The sequence below is a fragment of the Nelusetta ayraudi genome, unplaced genomic scaffold, assembly GCF_046127955.1.
Source record: "Nelusetta ayraudi isolate G7.1 ecotype Tasmania unplaced genomic scaffold, CSIRO-AGI_Nayr_v1 ptg000060l, whole genome shotgun sequence".
NCBI classification, from domain to species: Eukaryota; Metazoa; Chordata; class Actinopteri; order Tetraodontiformes; family Monacanthidae; genus Nelusetta; species Nelusetta ayraudi.
Window position 1 is genome coordinate 7051186 of NW_027466110.1, and position 17126 is coordinate 7068311.

The 17126-nt window shown below is 46.7% G+C and overlaps 1 protein-coding gene across 1 annotated transcript in view; it reads left to right on the forward strand.

Moving 5' to 3' along the window:
• thsd7ba (thrombospondin, type I, domain containing 7Ba) overlaps nucleotides 1–17126 on the forward strand; it is a 110627-nt gene that overhangs the window by 30381 nt on the left and 63120 nt on the right. Inside the window, exons 2-7 of the mRNA XM_076039818.1 lie at nucleotides 118–928; nucleotides 1707–1793; nucleotides 4851–5102; nucleotides 6208–6377; nucleotides 9885–10043; nucleotides 14906–15109. Of these exons, the coding sequence (XP_075895933.1) occupies nucleotides 118–928; nucleotides 1707–1793; nucleotides 4851–5102; nucleotides 6208–6377; nucleotides 9885–10043; nucleotides 14906–15109 (1683 nt within the window). The remainder of the gene's footprint in view (nucleotides 1–117; nucleotides 929–1706; nucleotides 1794–4850; nucleotides 5103–6207; nucleotides 6378–9884; nucleotides 10044–14905; nucleotides 15110–17126) is intronic.

Here is a 17126-nt window from a genome sequence, read left to right on the forward strand (position 1 = left end):
AAAAAAAAAATATTCCACTTTTCACTGCTTATTTAAAAACTGAAAAAAATAAATAAATATATACATATACATATATATATATATATATATATCTGTGCATTCTTTCCATTCTTGCAGGTCAGTGGGGCCAATGCATGGGAGAGGAGTGCGGCACCGCCGGGGTCCAGACGAGGACGGCGTGGTGCGTCCACACGGAGGGCTGGACGGCCCACCACAGCCACTGCCAACACGCTGACAAGCCGGAAGTGGAGCGGCGCTGCTTCAAGGTGTGCGACTGGCACCAGGACCTCTTCAGGTGGGAGGTGTCGAACTGGGGCAGCTGCGCGCTCGTCTCCCTCCTCGCCAGCAACGAGCTGGCGCCGGCGTCGAGGACGGCCGACTGCGTCACGGCGCAGCACGGCATCCAGGGGCGCGAGGTGCACTGCGCACGCACCTCCAACGGTACCGCCGTCTCCTCGCGGATATGCGAGTTCTTCTCGCCGAAGCCGCCCGTGGAGCAGGCGTGTCTCATCCCCTGCCCACAGGACTGCGTGGTCTCGGACTTCACCTCCTGGTCGAGTTGCAGCAAGACGTGCGGCGCCGGCCTGCAGCACCGGACTCGTCACGTCCTGGCCACGCCCATGTACGGCGGCGCCAAGTGCCCCAATTTGACCGAGACCAGGACTTGTGCCGGTCCCGCCGAGTGCCCGGCCGGGGAGGGCGAACACCAGTACAGCCTTAAAGCCGGGCCGTGGGCCGAGTGCCGGCTGCCCCATCACAAGGACGCCCTGCTGAGCGGCAGAACCACGGTGGACTTCAGCAGCACTACCTCCAGCGAGAACAACTCAGTCACGCAGCCAGCGTCCCCCAGGCAGCGCTCCCCCCACCACCTGCACCACCACCACCACCAGCAGCAGCAGCAGCAGCAGCAGCCACCTGTGCACAACAGGTACTGTACAGCACTGCATTCCTAATTAGGAACATAAATCCAGTTACATATGTCACGTGCAGTCAGAATACTGGTTATAATAGGCAGTGTTGCACCAACTGAGAACAAGACATTATCAAGACTAGAGAGTATGAGACCAAGACCGGATCAGACCAAGACCAAGACCAAGACCGGACCAAGACTTTATATATCAAAGAAAAATAACAACAAAACAGAAAAGAATGACCAGTATCTTCTTTACATTCATTTTTGCTTCTAAATTGAACAGCAACATCTCTTTTCAGCAAGGTATCTTTTCACAATTCTCTTGAACATTTTGCTGCTTTGAACCAATTGTTTTGAAAAAACTACTGTGCTTCATAAAATTGGAATTAGGGGCTGTGTCACTCTGGGTGTCACAAACAGAGCGTAAAACGACAGCAGCTGAATTATTTTCTGTTATTATCTGTCAGTGCAGTGTTGATGAGACCGAGACCCTTAAAAAGTGGTCTGGAGACCAAGACCCATCTCGAGTACTACAGCACTAATAATAGGTCACACGTTAACAGCTAGCATCCATAAATAGCCTAGCACTCCGAGCTAGGGAATAGCTAATGAAGACCCACTAAATGACCTTTGAACATCATAGCAGCCCAACCAACCATCATTAGGACGGCCATTGTTCATCCACGGATCTGCGGGACATGCGAGGCGTTCTGCTGTCGACACAGAAGCAGCGTATTCAGGGAAGAAAACACAATTGGACATCACACATTCTATTGAGAACTTTTTTGTACAGGTACCCGGTGCTGTGGGAGCTGGAGGTGGGATACCAGACCAGGCAACTCCGCTGCACCCGGAGTGATGGCAAGAACGCGATGCTGAGGTTAGTCAAGCCGTTGTGTGTGAGAAGCCAGTTGGTCCAAAGATAGGATGAGATGAGACGTGTGTTCCCACACAGGGGGGGGACATTCATTTATGACAGGAGCAGAATCAACAGAGACCTTATTGCGGGAAATAGGGTATTTATACTTAATACAAAAGATGCAAACATTGCAAATATTTCTATGTAACTGAAGTATAGCACTGGCTGATGTGAGCTATGGCCCTGCCGGAACAGGATAAATGCAACTCAATAGACAGAAAGACATGATTTCAAATGTAGTGATTCCTCTTCTTGCACTGCAGGTGAGGCAGTCTCTGACTGAAGGAGAAGCTGACTGAAATATTACAGAATGAAATAAAATAAAATCTCAGAACAAGAGGAGTGGGTTTGAACTGTCGTCCATCGCAGATTTGTCTCACAGTCACGTGTGACAAAATTCGAAAAATTTTTAGGAGGTGCGCCGGGGAAGAATAATTCACGTGGGTGTAATAGCAACAGTCCTGTTGGAGTTAATTGTTTTTCACATAGCGACTCGGCACCGCACAGCGTTGCTAACGCGACGGGGTGATCAATAGCTGTGGGCCTTCGCTCCTCCAGCGGGTCACTTGCTTCATGCGGAGGTGGACCTGCCGTAACAAAATGGTTTTTATCGATGGCGGTTATGTATTCAATTACTGCTACGTTTCCACGAGCGCCACTTTATGTTTTTTTCCCCTTCTTATTCATCATATTAGCATGCTGCTGATGCGCCGTGGTGGTAAATGTCAAGTGCTTCTCCCGGTCCGTCCCTGCCGTTTCACTGAGCGCTGGTATTTGGATTTAATAATAATGGATTTTTTTTTTTTTTTTTTTTGCAAAGAGTATAAAGTATCATGCGCGCGTGAACACACACACACATTGGACAAAAGCCAGTGTGCCATTTACTTGGTGTAATGTAATTGTTTAAAACAACGGCGGCTGCTCACTAAAGCTGTTAACCTCCTGTGTCAACACAATCATTTGGGCAATTGAAGGGTTTGGTGGTTTATTAAAAAGGACCTTTGAATAAACTGCAGACTAAATAGGTAAAGTAAACTGAAGCCAAGTTTTTTGGGGGTGAATAACTTGCAAATAATGTCTCAGAAGTTCGGAGGGCTGCACCAGTCGGCTGAAAAAAGTTTGCTGCTTTGTCTTGTTTTGTACGAGAGGTTCGCAGGGTCGCGGACCGGGTTTTACAGAGGAACAAACACCGCCTCAGGTGTCGACTGTCTTGCCTGCTGGCTACAAATTGCAATCGCACAGCTGAAGTGCCACTAATGCCTCTAATCCCAGTCACTCGACAACACCTAAATTTACAAGAAGTGGTGCGTTTCAGTTACACACAGATAATAGTAATAATAAGAAAAATCAAAAATCTCGAGCTTGCCAGCTTTAGGGGGTTTAAGTCTCGCTCGCACAGCTGAATGAAATATCTTTGATTCTCCCCCTGCTATTAGGATGAAGGGAAAAATGGCTGCCTGGTTATGTGTTTGATAGTCTGATGCCGTTATGCCTGTAAAGGCACTCAAGGTTCGACTTTGGCTTTGTGGCTGCAGTAGGAAGGGACCGTTTAGGCGTCGGTGTCTGATTAGCACGGTATTTACTGCGCGGCTTTTGAATACAGATTTCCCACCTGAGTTCTCGCTCATTCCGCGTTCCTAATTACAGCCTGATTAGAAAGTGAAATTCTAAAATGAGCATTGTGCTCACATCTTAATAACCTCGTTAAATTGTCCAAATTAAACAATGGGAGCAATAATTACATGACTAATGCGCTTGTTCCATGTTTTGTGTAGTGCTGGCACGGCAGCTCTTTGCATCTTTGTTATTTTTTTTTTTTTTTTGTGAAGGCGGGACTTTGTACGTGAGACCCATGTTATTGTGCTGCATTATCCCTTCGGATATTGTTGAAGTGGAACTCACTGAGAGTGTTTTTCATCATCAGACACTCAGCCACCTGAAGATGATCTCTAAAGATTCCCCCTCCCCCTCCAGCTACAACTGACGCAATGCTTCATTGTTTTCTGATGGTGTTTTTATTTTCTGGGGTGTTAAGCTTTGGAGTTGTCCACACCCTTGGCCAGGGGGCGCTGGAGTTCTCTGCTGTCCGAACATATGGTAAACATAGTGGTGCACAACGCCGCTATTTTACCATATGCTTCTGACCTGACGCTCCAGAAGTGCTTCTCAAACCATGGTGGTTTTATTTCATGCTTCTCTCTCTATTGCTAACCTCAAGCAGTAGAAAATGCTCGAAAAGAAAACCGAACAAAAAAATGGTAACGAAGCTCAAAGGTGATTTGACGAACCTTGCGTTTATTACATTTAAAAGTCAAAGCAATCTGCATAATTTTCTGCTTACTGGCTTCCTGTCACCGCGAGAGGCAGCACTTGAACGCACCGTCGCCCTGTGCTGAGCTGTAGTGCGCCGGATTGTTCAAGCAAACTCTCACTAAGGTCACTCGGGAGTAAAGAGAAAACATCTTTCCCACTCAGGAAAGCTTTTTTCTCTTTTCAGTGCCTAAATGCCATTCAATCCTGATAGAACTGCTGCCACAGCTGCATGGAAGGCAATCTCGAGTGCATCAACTCTTATTTACCGCTCGCACTGCTTTTTCTTCTTCAGCTTCTTTTGTGTGAGAGTGTGTTGTTGTTTTTTTTTGTTTTTTTTTGTTTTTGGGCCAGCTAACAGCTGTCACCTCCTGCTTTGTCACAAAGAAACCTGGACATCAGTTTCCCAGTACTAAGAGCAGAGATAGAATGGAGCTTTTCAAAATGGACATGTGAGGTTGTGGATTTGAAGTCTCGGCCCGCCATCTTAACTCTTAATTACTGCTGTTGAGTGGAAAACTCACATATTTGACAGACTGAAATAAAAGTCACAAAAATCAAACTTTTTATTTAACCTTTACAATTAAGTACAATTAAATATATTAAAAAACAAATAAGAGAGCAGGTTCTGAAAAGCGATAAAGGTTCAAGTTCCTGGCTGTGAAGCAAACAGACAGTTTACTCCATGTTCTCCTCTCCCATCTGCAGTCTCTGTACCAAAGACGGTCCCCCGCTTCTTACATTCAAGTCGTGCGTGATGCCCAAAGACTGCCAGACGTCTGATTGGTCATCGTGGAGTCCCTGCTCGAAGACCTGCCGCTCCGCTGACCTGTCTCCCGGCTACCGCCTCCGGTCACGGATCATGACACAGATCCCGGCTGGAGGAGGCAGGAGATGCCCGGCCCTTGAAGAAAAAGAGGCTTGCAACATCATAGGAGATTTACTTCCAAACTGCCCCAGGTAACCAGCAGAGGGAGGGTGAATCACAACAGACCCGATATGTCAACACAATGTTTAACGGCACAATGTGATAATTGCTGTGTTATTAAGACAGGCCTTGCTGCATGAAGTCCACAACGTATTAAAAACAAACAAAAAAACTTGTTTCATTGCATGCATTTCCGCTTTATCTGTTGGTTGCAACATTCCTTTAACAGCTTTTGACTTTGAATTGAACATCTCCCTGCAAATACTGCAGTATCACTCTTCATTGATTTAATCCCCAACCTTGGGTTAACACTAAATGAGATCATCTCATTTTGAAAATCATAAATTCCCAATGAGGAACATCTCTAAACAGAACCTGTTTCCTGTTGCAATAAAATGCCAGGTCTAAAAACTGAACATTGATTTTTAATTCTGCATCACGGAGCCTCGTCAACTGAAGATAATAAAGGAGAGCCCGCAGGGCCCAAATATTCATCATTTTACTATTTAGTTTCTGGGCCCTGCCTTGGCATTACCTCAAAAGAAAAAGAAAGAAAAAGAAGAAGACTTTGCACACCTTAAAAGCCCCATGTCCTGTTGGGAGCTTCAGAATCAAGTGATATAAACGGCACACTCGCAGCATTGACTCTTCGTTTTAGGATGCAAATTGTTTGAGATAAAGGGGGGGGGGGGCTTTGCCTGCTGCAAAAACGCAGTAAACAAAGAAATCAATAGAGAATTATTTTCCCTGCTCGTAGATTTTTATTTGCCAGATCTACGTGGAATGCCTGAGAGGGGAGGATTTACATGATTAGGGAAAACTCATTACGGAAATTAAGCATTTGATAGATTACCAGAGGCTGTTGTTCTGCAGAACTCCCCCAGTCATATTACTTTCTGCACCAGCGCATTTTTTATAATTGAAACCAAATATTTGTCTAGAAGTTTCAGAATCAGCGTGATCCCCCCCCCTCTCTCTCTCCCCCCGCCGCGACGCTACAATGAAAGAGGATTTTGCCGCTGTTTCCATTACGACTCGTGCAGGGGCCGCGCGTTCACTCAATGCTTATTTTGAGACGATGACACTCACACGTTACTCCGTCTGTTCCTCTCTGTGAATTGCATTTTCATGACTCAGGTACGAGTGGAGAGCCACCGACTGGGAGGAGTGTCACATCCTCCCGCTTCTCAGCCAGCAGGACCGCAAGCTGGCCAACATCAGTGCTCTGTGCGGGGGAGGGATCCAGACCCGGAAGACCTACTGCGTTCAAGTGCCGGACAACTCGTTACCTCATCACAGGAAAGAGGGTAAAGCCTTTAAACCAGTCGAGCTGTCTAGCCACCGTTTACAGGAAGTAGTCATTTGAAAAAAGCTCTGTCATTAGCTGTCAGCATCAATAATTGAATCAAATCCAGATGGGAGTTAAGATGGTTGTCTCTTCAATAAACTATTGATGTTGTTCCTTCCGCTGACGCGTGTTCACGTTGGAGAACACCGCTCAACATTTAATGTTTCATTCGAGCTGCGGTGCGCTGAGCCGGCGCTCGGATCGTAGCTCGGTGGGAGTGCGCGGCTCCGCCGAGCATATCTGGCACGCAAAGGGTCGGCAGAGTGGCACGTTTGGATATTTATCCCGTCAAAAAGCCAAGAGACTGCACAGTGAACGGCCACGTGTGATCTTCCAGCGCTAATGGAATCATCACCAGTCAGTTTCCTTCAGTGTCCTTGTCTTCGTGAACTTGTTCACTACGACCACCACTGCCTGCGGAGCGGATGGGAACGGACAACATGCGACTGCTGTCCTGATTGCCTCTACATAAACATATGCAAGTTAACGGCTTTATTAGCACCTGTGGGAAAACACAGCTGCTCTTTCTGTTTCTTAGTTTGTTTGAAACCCCTCCCTGCCATGGGGCGGAGCTTTCGAGCAAACAAATCGCTCGGCTGCTCAGGGAGTCAGTAAGTGGTAGATTCATGGATAGACAAATTTGGAGTGATGCGTAGAGAAATAATATGAAGTGCTTCCATCCCTGCGATGCCCTGGGGTACGTCTCCATAGTGTCCCTCCTGTAGGAATCCAAATGTAAAACGGCTGTGCGGTGGAATTGATTCGTCCTACTTTGCGGACCCTCGCAAACCCCCTGCAACTGCAGCGATACGGCACAGTCGGCCGCTCAGCCTGGTGAGGCGGGATTGTTTACTCCACAAAATAATGAGCGAGTCGCTGAAGATCAGACGAGGACAGCCGCTTATTCACCAAGAGCGTGCACGCGCTGGTTCATAGGAGCTTCTTTCACTGCCTCAAGTATGAAAGTGCTGCAAAAAACATCCGTATTTTTGAAAATACAAGCACAAGCTGCTTTTTCACTACGCCAATGCATTTGCACATTAACTGCCCCTGTTGGGCTGTTATTAGATTTTTTTTTATTTTTTTTTAAATCCCTCCTGGCCATACAGACGCGGCCCGACTGAAGCACTCTCATGTTTATAACCCGTTATATAGAAAGATTGACAACAACTTTGGGAGGGAAAAAAATGAATGTGGACACAAACATGGGCTCTTGCAGTTCAGACAAAGTTTCCACAAGTTCTACAAGTTAGATTCAAACAAAGAAACAATCCAACCCGGGCAGTCAGACCTTCTTTTTTTGTCTAACTTCTTTGTAGCTAATTTTTCTTAATTGCATGCAGGTGCAAGAGCTGAACAGTTGTAATAAAATAGTATTTCACGAGTTAAGTGTATTGGTGAAAGCAAGGCAATCAGCATAAAATGCGCAGCGTATATGTATTTGTTTAGTGGTGTAGTATAATGAAAAAGCACCCTAGATACAAGATGGAAGAACTTGTTAACGATAACGATGTGATGTTGTTGTTTTTTTTTGTTTTTTTTTTTAATCAGCACTCTATCCGTCTAGTTTGTAGTCGACTGAACCCAGATTTGATTGTGTTCATTTTACTCAGTGGTTGGAGGGTCTTTGCGATACGTTAGAAAGAGAAGCTGAGATTGCATTTCCTTGAGCGTGGTTGGAATGCAGAGGGGTTTTCTTTTCTTTTTTTGTTGCCATTCTACATCATTGTTATTTAAAGCACTTCAAGTATCTCACAGGCTCGTAGGTGGTTGTCACTGTGAAACGTTGATTGTCTGTTTAAAAGTGCTTGGCTTAAAGCACAAAAGGCTTTCAGTGTGACAGGATAATTTCAGGTTTTGTATTTAATTCCAAACAATCTCATCTATTTGCTACCGTGACAGAAAAGCTCCTAGCGCTTCTGTTTTTTTTTTTGTTTTTTTTCATTTGGAGCTTTTGTTTTTCTCTCTGAAAAAAACAACAACTGCAGCTTAAACTTGGATGCAAAACAAAAAGCCTAAAGTCTCCCCAGCTTGCTAGAGGATCAATCCTAGCGGCGATTGTCACAGGGAGATTATTGAACCAGATGATGAGTATCTGTGCCCGTTGTGTCAAAAGATTTGGAGTCATTAGCTGTTTAAACAGCAGAGACTGAACTGAGCTTTGGCGGCAGCCAAATTTGCCTGCTTCTGTTAAATATGAAATGAGGAATTGAGCAAATTATTATGACACCAGTGTGCAATTCTAAATGCCAGTGGGGTGAAACGGAGGCACTGCGTCAAAACTTTAATGAAGATGAAATCAAGCTTTGGGTTTAGAGAGTTAAACAAAAGGAGGCAAAAAAAGGAAAAATAAAATGGAAATCCAAGAATCTGCTCCCATAAGCCTGGAAGCATAAATTCATCTTTTGCAACTATCATAGCCCACGTTAATTCTACCTCATTCAGTTTATTTCCTTTTCCTTTTGAAATTTTGTTGAGCCAAAGGAAGCAGGAAGCGACACACCTGCAGGTTCTGCAGAATGCCGCAGTGAACAGCAAACGCGCCGCGTGACTCTGGAATATGTGGAAGGGCAGCGGCGTGAACCTTGGAGGCGTGAGGGAGGGCAAACTGTGGTGTTTACCTGGACGTGACCTGCACTGCTTGAGCTCATTACACAAGTTTGGCTTTGTGCCCCACCCCGCCCCAGCATCCACCTGCCTTCCTGCCAGAACCAGAACGTCTGCGGCCGTGGAAGAAAAGCCAAGCGTATCGCAGCACTTTATTAACGTGTTACGGCGAGATGCTCATCTTCCAAACAACTCGGAGTAAGAAGACAAAATGCGCAGCAAACACACGGCACTTTCCCTCTCTCATTTAAATGGAAATTTGCCACTCGGCGGCGGGCGGGTGGAGGTGCGTTCGCTCCTGAATAATCAGATTGGCTAAAAGCGTTGGAATGTGGAGTTTCACACGAGAGGCTGGCGAGTCGGACGGCGTCACAAGTGTCCGCGCATCCTGCCATCCACAAATAATGCCGCCCAATTGGCCGCGTCGCCGTGTTTTGCCTGAAAATTTCCCCCGTTAGTGCTCCATTTTACTCCCCTTCCTGCTAGTTTGCGGCTCTCAATTTAATTTTCTCTCCTGAGCCAGGCGTAAGATACCAGGAGCAATTTACCTCCGCTTTTCTCAGCTGACAATAAGCTCGACTCAATCCGCCCCGTTTCTCTGCACTGATGGCAATATTTGAAACAGGGGAGCTTTGCTAGAAATTGCTTCCATTTTGCTTGTGTGAGTCCTCTGACACATCCTCATCTTCGCCGCACTCCCCTTGTTACAGCGAGCGCGTATTCCATTTGTGTTTCAATTCCTGCACATGTTGACGGCAATCGCACTGACCCGAGTGTTTTCTCTTAACTTTTTTTATTTATCTTAGCTCTGATGCATTTCTCGCTTCTGTTCCTTTTTCCTTGTCGTTTGTCTGTCCAGTGTCCAGGCCTGTGAATTCACGGCTGTGCGCCGCTGAGGAGCCCCCCTCGGCGGTCCAGCGCTGCTCCGTCCCTTGCCAGCGCCGCTGCCTGCTGTCCCAGTGGTCACCCTGGGGTGCATGTCTACATGACAGCTGTAACGAGCCGCAGGGGAGGAGAGGTACGACGTGGCGGACGTGCGGGAAACGAGGCGGAACAAACTTCCTTTTCAAGCTCCTTCCAGAAATATCATCAAAAAAAAGAGCGCAGCGAGCTAAAAGATGTGTTAGATGCGCCGGTGGTGGACAAACACGTGGCCATCAGTCGGGGCAAAACACTTTCACTTTCTTCAAAGGTATTGGCTGTGCTGTAGGATTCCGTGGAAAAAAAGAAGACAACCATTTAAAAAGGCAACTAAGGGTGTCATGATCCGATATTGACATCAGATATTGGTCCAACGTTAGCCAAAAATGGATTATATATACGATGATAGCAGGCTGCATCCAAAATCTGCCATCTGAGTGCTCCGATACAAGAAGTAGAGGATCACAAAAAAACAACATATTGGATTTTTTGCAAGACCGCTGAGGTGGAGAAACGAAACCTTTGGCTCCCAACAACCAGCGCTGTCCGAGGTGGGACATAACACAACACACTGGCCAACTTTATATACTGAGTAATGTCGCTTGATTAAGCCTTATCCAGCATCCCACACTACAAAATAAGTCATGAAAGTGTGTATGATTAGTGGTGATATTGTATCGTATTCAGGCCTGCAATATTGCATAATCGTATCGAAAGTGAAAAAGTTGTCTTGGGACGCCCCTGATGGCAACCAGGCCAATATGATGGATGCCTTTAGCGCTCGAAGCCTTATGAACGCTTGGCGTCCTCCAGAGTGGAGAGAAAACCTTCAGCACCTTCAGGACCAAACAAAGCGCTTTCAGCTCACTTTCCTCCCTTCAGACGTTCTCAGCCAAGCCGCACGCCGCGTCTGGAGCGTCTCAACAATAAAACCCTGTCACGCTTTGGCAACTGCGAGCGAGACTCGCGAGCAAAACCCGCAGGGGACCCACGGGGATCGAGAAAGAAAGTGACAGTGCGAGAGAAGAGAGGTATTGTCGGTGCGGGCGGGAGAGGAGGCGGCGGCGGCGACGACGACGACGACGTGCGCTTGAATCCTAAATTGTTTGTTGTTAAGTGGCGAGACTGAGAGGAAGTGCGTGCAGGAGACAGCCAGAGCACACCTGTGGTTGAGATCTCACTCCTCAGGAGGAAGGCCTGCAGACGAGAATGTGTGTGTGTGGCACCTTGATGCTAATAGGCCACGTATACTCAAGTGTTCAGCACGCCTCACGTCTCCTCTCGCATGCAGGTGAGCGTGTGGTGTCATATTTGAACAATTTGGCAAAGAGTGCTGCTGTTCAATGAAGCTGTGTGTGGGTGTGTGTGTGTGTGTGTGTGTGTGTGTGTGTGTGTGTGTGTGGCCGTCAGAGCGAATGATGCGCTAAAAAGGGCAGCGTGACTTTGCTTCCCCGCCGTCTATAAATGTGCATGAGAAGTCCCCGGGGGGGCGGCGTCGAGGTCAGTGGCCACGCAATGGGAGCCCCCATCCAGCTGACAGTGTCATTAATGTAAATGCACACACACACACACACACACACACACACACACACACACCACACACTCACGTTGTTGTGAACAAGGCCTCCGTCTTCGCTCTGCAGTGGTAAAGACCTGCAGCTCTCGGCAGACAGAGTATTAAACCGGGGAAAAAACGGCTTTGTTGCCGCAAACCAGTGAACAGCTCAGAGAGTCGGAGGCACTGCTGTTCCGCTCCGCAGTCCTTGAGCTGCTGAGCTCTCCCTGCTCCTCTTGAATGTGCACTTAGCCTTTATGTCTCGCGGCGTCAGAATAAACTTCGTCTCCAACTTTCGGGGTCCACGGGGATTCCCGGGATTCAGGTAGCGGAGCTGCAAACCGGCGCAGACACTTGTTCCACTCAGGCTTTTTTTTTTTTTTTTTTTTTTTGTGCTCGACGGAAAATGACAAATTTAAATTGCTTCGCTGTAGCTTTTTATCCGCTTCTTTTCTCCACCCCCCCACCCCACCCAACCCTCACTTCCTTCGCTTTATCTAAGCCCATCACATTTTCTCCGCTATGTGGGAAAATGAAGTGAACGTGGTAGGGGGACTTGATGGAATTTTAGCAGAGCCTTCAGAGGAAGTCTCCGAGTGGAAAGACGGGATGTATCTGACAGACACACGGGGGTCTTTTCTGTTTCCCCTGGAATAAATCTACCCGGCACGACCAAGGAAACCTTTGAGTTATTAATATTCGTGGGGGCGGGCGAGGAGGGAGGGTGGGGGTTGGGGGGCGGGGGGGTGGGACGGGGCGGGCTCATACAAATAGTTTTTTGCGGTGTGGAAGTGAGAGGCAGAGAGTTCCAGGGGCGAGGCTGCCATCGATCGACAGACCCCCCACCGGCCGTGGGAGAGCGCACTCAGGCAGCCGGCTCCGGATCAGACCCGCTGGGCCGGCCGCCTGGCGCAGGCCAACTTCCTGGGGTAAGACGGGTCAAGCCGAGGACGGAGAGAATGCAGGACCTTTCTGCCAAATGTCAGCGATCCGGTGAAATGAGCTGCAGCGCTGAGAGAAAAGCTGCCCCTGCTGCTCGAGTGTTTGAGGGGAATTTAGCCAAGGACGTGCGCACAATATATATATATTTTGATTTGGTAGTTGATTGACACTTTTGGTGGTTGTTTTTTTCAGATTCACAGACATCCACACTCGATAGACGTTACGATGCGATGTACACACACTAGCGGTCAAAAGTTTGGACACACCCTATGAATTAAATGTCTTTTCTTTCATTCTCATGACTGTTGACATTGCACTTTCTCACTGAAGGCATCAAAACTACGTATGAACACACAATGAAAGTGTCAAGTAGTTCATTTTATATTTAAATTCTTCAAAATAGCCACCTTTCATAGAAATCATATTTAGAGTAATTTAACATGTGTTTCTTTGCTGTATAATTACATATATCTTGCTCATATATTTGATGCCTTCAGTATCTATCTGCAGAGTAGAAAGTACTAAAGATAAAGAAAAAGCCCTACATTAGATAGTGTGTCCAGACTTTTGACTGGTAGTGCATGTGAGTTTTCAGGTTGGAGTTGTTGTCCATGGAGAGATGCTGTGGTTGTGACTGGCACTCATTGGAGTTCTTGTTGCCTTTCAACGGTCTCCAACCAGTCTGCCCATTCTGACCTCTGACCCCTCACATCAACCAGGCATTTTTCCTCCTCGCCGCTCATTGGACGGTTTCTCTCTTTCTCGCCGGTCTCTGTACAAGCCGGAGACGGTTGGAGTTATGTTCCCAGTAGACGTGCCGTTTGTGAAACGCTCAGACTTGGAGCCCGTCTGGCACCAACAATCACACTCAACAGCCTTCACAGTCGCTGAAATTCTCTTTTTTTTCCTCCACTTTTTTCTCACGCTTACGCCGTGGCTGCCAATCACAATCAGGCACAAACGCAGAGAACCACCGGAGGCGACGGCTCACACCGGGCCCTCTTACCATAATTACGTAAGATTCGACCCCCCTCCGCGCCAGCCTGCCGGGTTTGGGTGTAAATAAGTGATCAGGACTCCTGTGAGGCGGAGAGGCTCATCAAAGTCCCACCGCTGTTGTACACACTTGATAGAAGCAATGCCTATTTTCCAATTAAAACGCTTGGCTGGAACTCGTATGCGCCGTATAATAGACTTCACATAAGATTTGCTAATCGCACTCTCATCGCATTTGGAGTAATTCATCGCTCGCACGCACGCCGTCGGATCTCTCCTAGGATCTCGCTGAACGGCACTCTCAAACGCCAGCCGCTCATTCAGCTGATGTGTGAGTGTTGAGAATGAACAGAGGAGTAAAACGTTGACTTTCACTGGCTGCACTTAAGACTGGTGTAGCCAGCAGGAGGTGCGTCTCCAACAGACGTCATATGCACAACAAACACCACACACACACATTAGAAAGAGAGGTAGTTCAAACGCCGCCGCTCCACGGGTGGGGGGAGAGCACATCTCAGGGTTTCAAAAGTCTTTTTTTTCTTAATGATGTCGATCTGCTGCGGGTTTGAGCTGTGATTTTGCAAAACAAGTCGAGTGTATTTGGGTGGCTGCATCGCCTTAAATGATACAATTGTTTGAAAAGGTGAGGGAAAAAAATATAAGAAAAAAAAAAACGCACGAGCGGTGGCAGAGGCATCTGCGAAAGAGCTTGAATCACTCGGTTCGCAGCCACTGACCACTTGAGCGTGTTTTTCATACCACCCGCCGTCAGCAGCCACAGTGTGAGCCGCACCCGGCTGTTAATGACCCGCAGCCACTCCGGTGTGGTGCGATTGAATCGGCCAATTAGGTGCTTATGCAGAATGTCTGTTTGAACCCTTTATCGTGTCGGTAGACAGGAGACGCACTCACAGTTTTGAGGGCTTCTAAAAGTCTCCCATTGTGCTGTTCAAAGACCTGCAGAGCCGCGTTTTGTCGCTTGTGTTCACACCACACTTCCTCACTTGTATTGGATGTTGTTTTTTTCAGTTTTGTTGTTTTGCTCTCCTCTCTAACTGGGATTCAGCTTTAACCTTTTACTTGTTCACAGAGGGGAACTGGTAACACAACCAAAAGGTCAATATCGAAAAATATTCCACCTCATCATCCAGCCTCCTGCTCTCGATGCGCCGGGGATCAGAAATAGGTTTTTCCCTCTAAGTCAGCAGCAAACTGCTTAATAAAGTGTCTTGAACATCTCAGGCCTCAGAAATGTAAAGGAAGTAAATGAAAGTCACATTAGTTCAGCCACTTCCTGATTTTATATTTAAAAGTGCTTTTTTGTGGGCAGAGTAGAAGCTCATCGCTGTGTTTTTTTTTTTCTCTTTTACCTCCTTTGTCCTCAAGCCGTCATACGGCAATGTCAAAGAAAAAGAAAAAAAAGAGGAAGAAGCTCATCTGAATATGTCTGCCCCTGCCACTGTCAGGTTTCAGACAGCGGAGGAGAGACGTGCTGTGGGAGTCCGACTCCTCCCTGGAGGGAACCTGCCCTCACCTGCTCGAGTCCGTCCCCTGCGACCATCCTGCCTGCTACCTGTGGCAGGTCCGGCAGGAGGAACGATGCATCGCAGCCAAAGGTCCCTGCGGCCCCGGAGCGGCTGCTCGGAACGTCACCTGTGTCAACACTGAAGGTAATGAACGTCCTCGCACGGCTTCACACGGGACTTCAAGGCCCAGGGTGTAAATATTCAAGGCTTTTTAAATACCTGTAATAATCGAACCGCTGAATAATTGAAATTGGACCGACCTTAGGATACAAATCCTGTGTATTAACATGTTTAGTATGTATAACCAGATGAAACATTTTTTCCAGCTCATCAAATGTATTTCAAATGGCCATCTGGAAAATGGACCATGAAAAAAAGCAAACAATTCAAAAGGGGAGCTTGTCTTTTTTCATCAAAAGTGTTTATTCAGCTCTTGCCAACGCGGATGCCCAGGCTGCGATTGTTTACAAGCTCGATGTGGCTTCCTGCTGTTGTCGCTGCGAAACGCTGGCTATGGTTCCTGCCTCGGTCTCCTCCAGGGACGCCGATTAGTCCCGTCGTATCGTGACTGGCAGAGAAACGATTCCAGTGGGAGCTTTCAACACGGCTCTACCAACTGTTAGTTGAAGACTAAGACGGTTGAGTGGCGTTGCAAGGTTTCAGTGAGAGGAAAAAATATATCAGTACAGTTGCCCGATACTTTTGGTAGCAAAATCTGTTTTAAATAAAATACATTTTGTTGTAGCCTTGAGCTTGTGGTAAAATACAAAGCTGCCAAGTCTTTTCAGCTAAAAAATTAAATAAAATAAAAAAAAACAAAACAAACAAGTTCACTAGTGAGCTGTCATGCTGTGGTTTTGTGTTTTCCACTCTTCAACAGGAGTTAATTACGACAGTGAAGCGCTCTTGTTTGGCTGCACTGTCACCGCTGTTGCTACGGTTTTTCTTCACTGATTGACAGCCGGTGAGCTGCCAATCAAAATTAACCTGTTGTGGTTCAACCCATAAAAACAAATGTTTTTTTTTTGTAATAGTTGAAACAATCAACTTTGGTATCAAACTTGTAGTTTACTATTTGAAGGTGTGAAATATTGCGTACTCATAGAAATAATACAACGATCAAAAAACAATAGCCGTCAGTCAAACTTGTCAAGGTCGTTTCAGAGCTGTCACTGCACTGCACCATGAGTATGTACAGTATATATAGTGCTCTCAATGGCAGCGGCGACGCATAAATTGTCTGGTGTTGCGTGTGCACCCAACATGCATCATCATCATCATCATCATCATCATCAGTGTTCACAAATCCAGCGCTATTCATAGCAGCACGTTGAGTAGGTTTACATCTCAGAAAACATCGTCCTGATTAAAAGTCGGAATCGACGCTTCCTCGCAGGATTTAATTGCTCATCTTCAGAGATTACGAACCTAATTGTGCACCTTTTTTTTTTTGCACCCGCGTTTTATTATTCTGTCACAATGGATCATCGGAATGTTTATCAGACAGGCAGCGGAGGGTCAAAATGTATTAAGCCACGGGAAGAGTCTAATGAGTTCTGACAGGACACCCAGGAACGTGAGCTTCGGCAGGTCTGGTGGGAGGAAAGCCGGCGGAGAGACGAGCTGCAGGCTCGATGTTAGCGGACGTAGGCAAGTTGTCTGCTTGTTCCCGCTTTAATTGGCTTATGGCACTTTTTCTACTTTCTAGCACATTATCAACACGTACACACACACACACGCACGCACACATTCTCAGCAAGGGGTGGGAGGGGTCAAGTTGTTTTGCGATGGGACATCTTGTCAGGAGCCGTGTTTTGTTAACGCAATGAGCAGCGATACAGGGAGGTGATTAAGCATGACAACAACCAAGTCGCTTTTCTGTCCACAACACCGGTGGACCTGAGGCAACACAACAAATATTTATTTATTTATTTGTTTGTTTTTTTTTTAATTAGTGAAAAAGAAAAAAAAAAAAAGGCAGGTCTGAAGGCAGGGTGTCACGCAATTTTTGCGTGACACAAACACAAACAAACCATAAAAACTCTCATTTCACCTTCAGATGACCAAACAATTTTCTCCTTTGTCATCGTGAGTCCTAATGACCAAATAGCCGCCTGCTGAAACAAATGATGAAAAGGATGAAAAGGGATGATTAGATGTT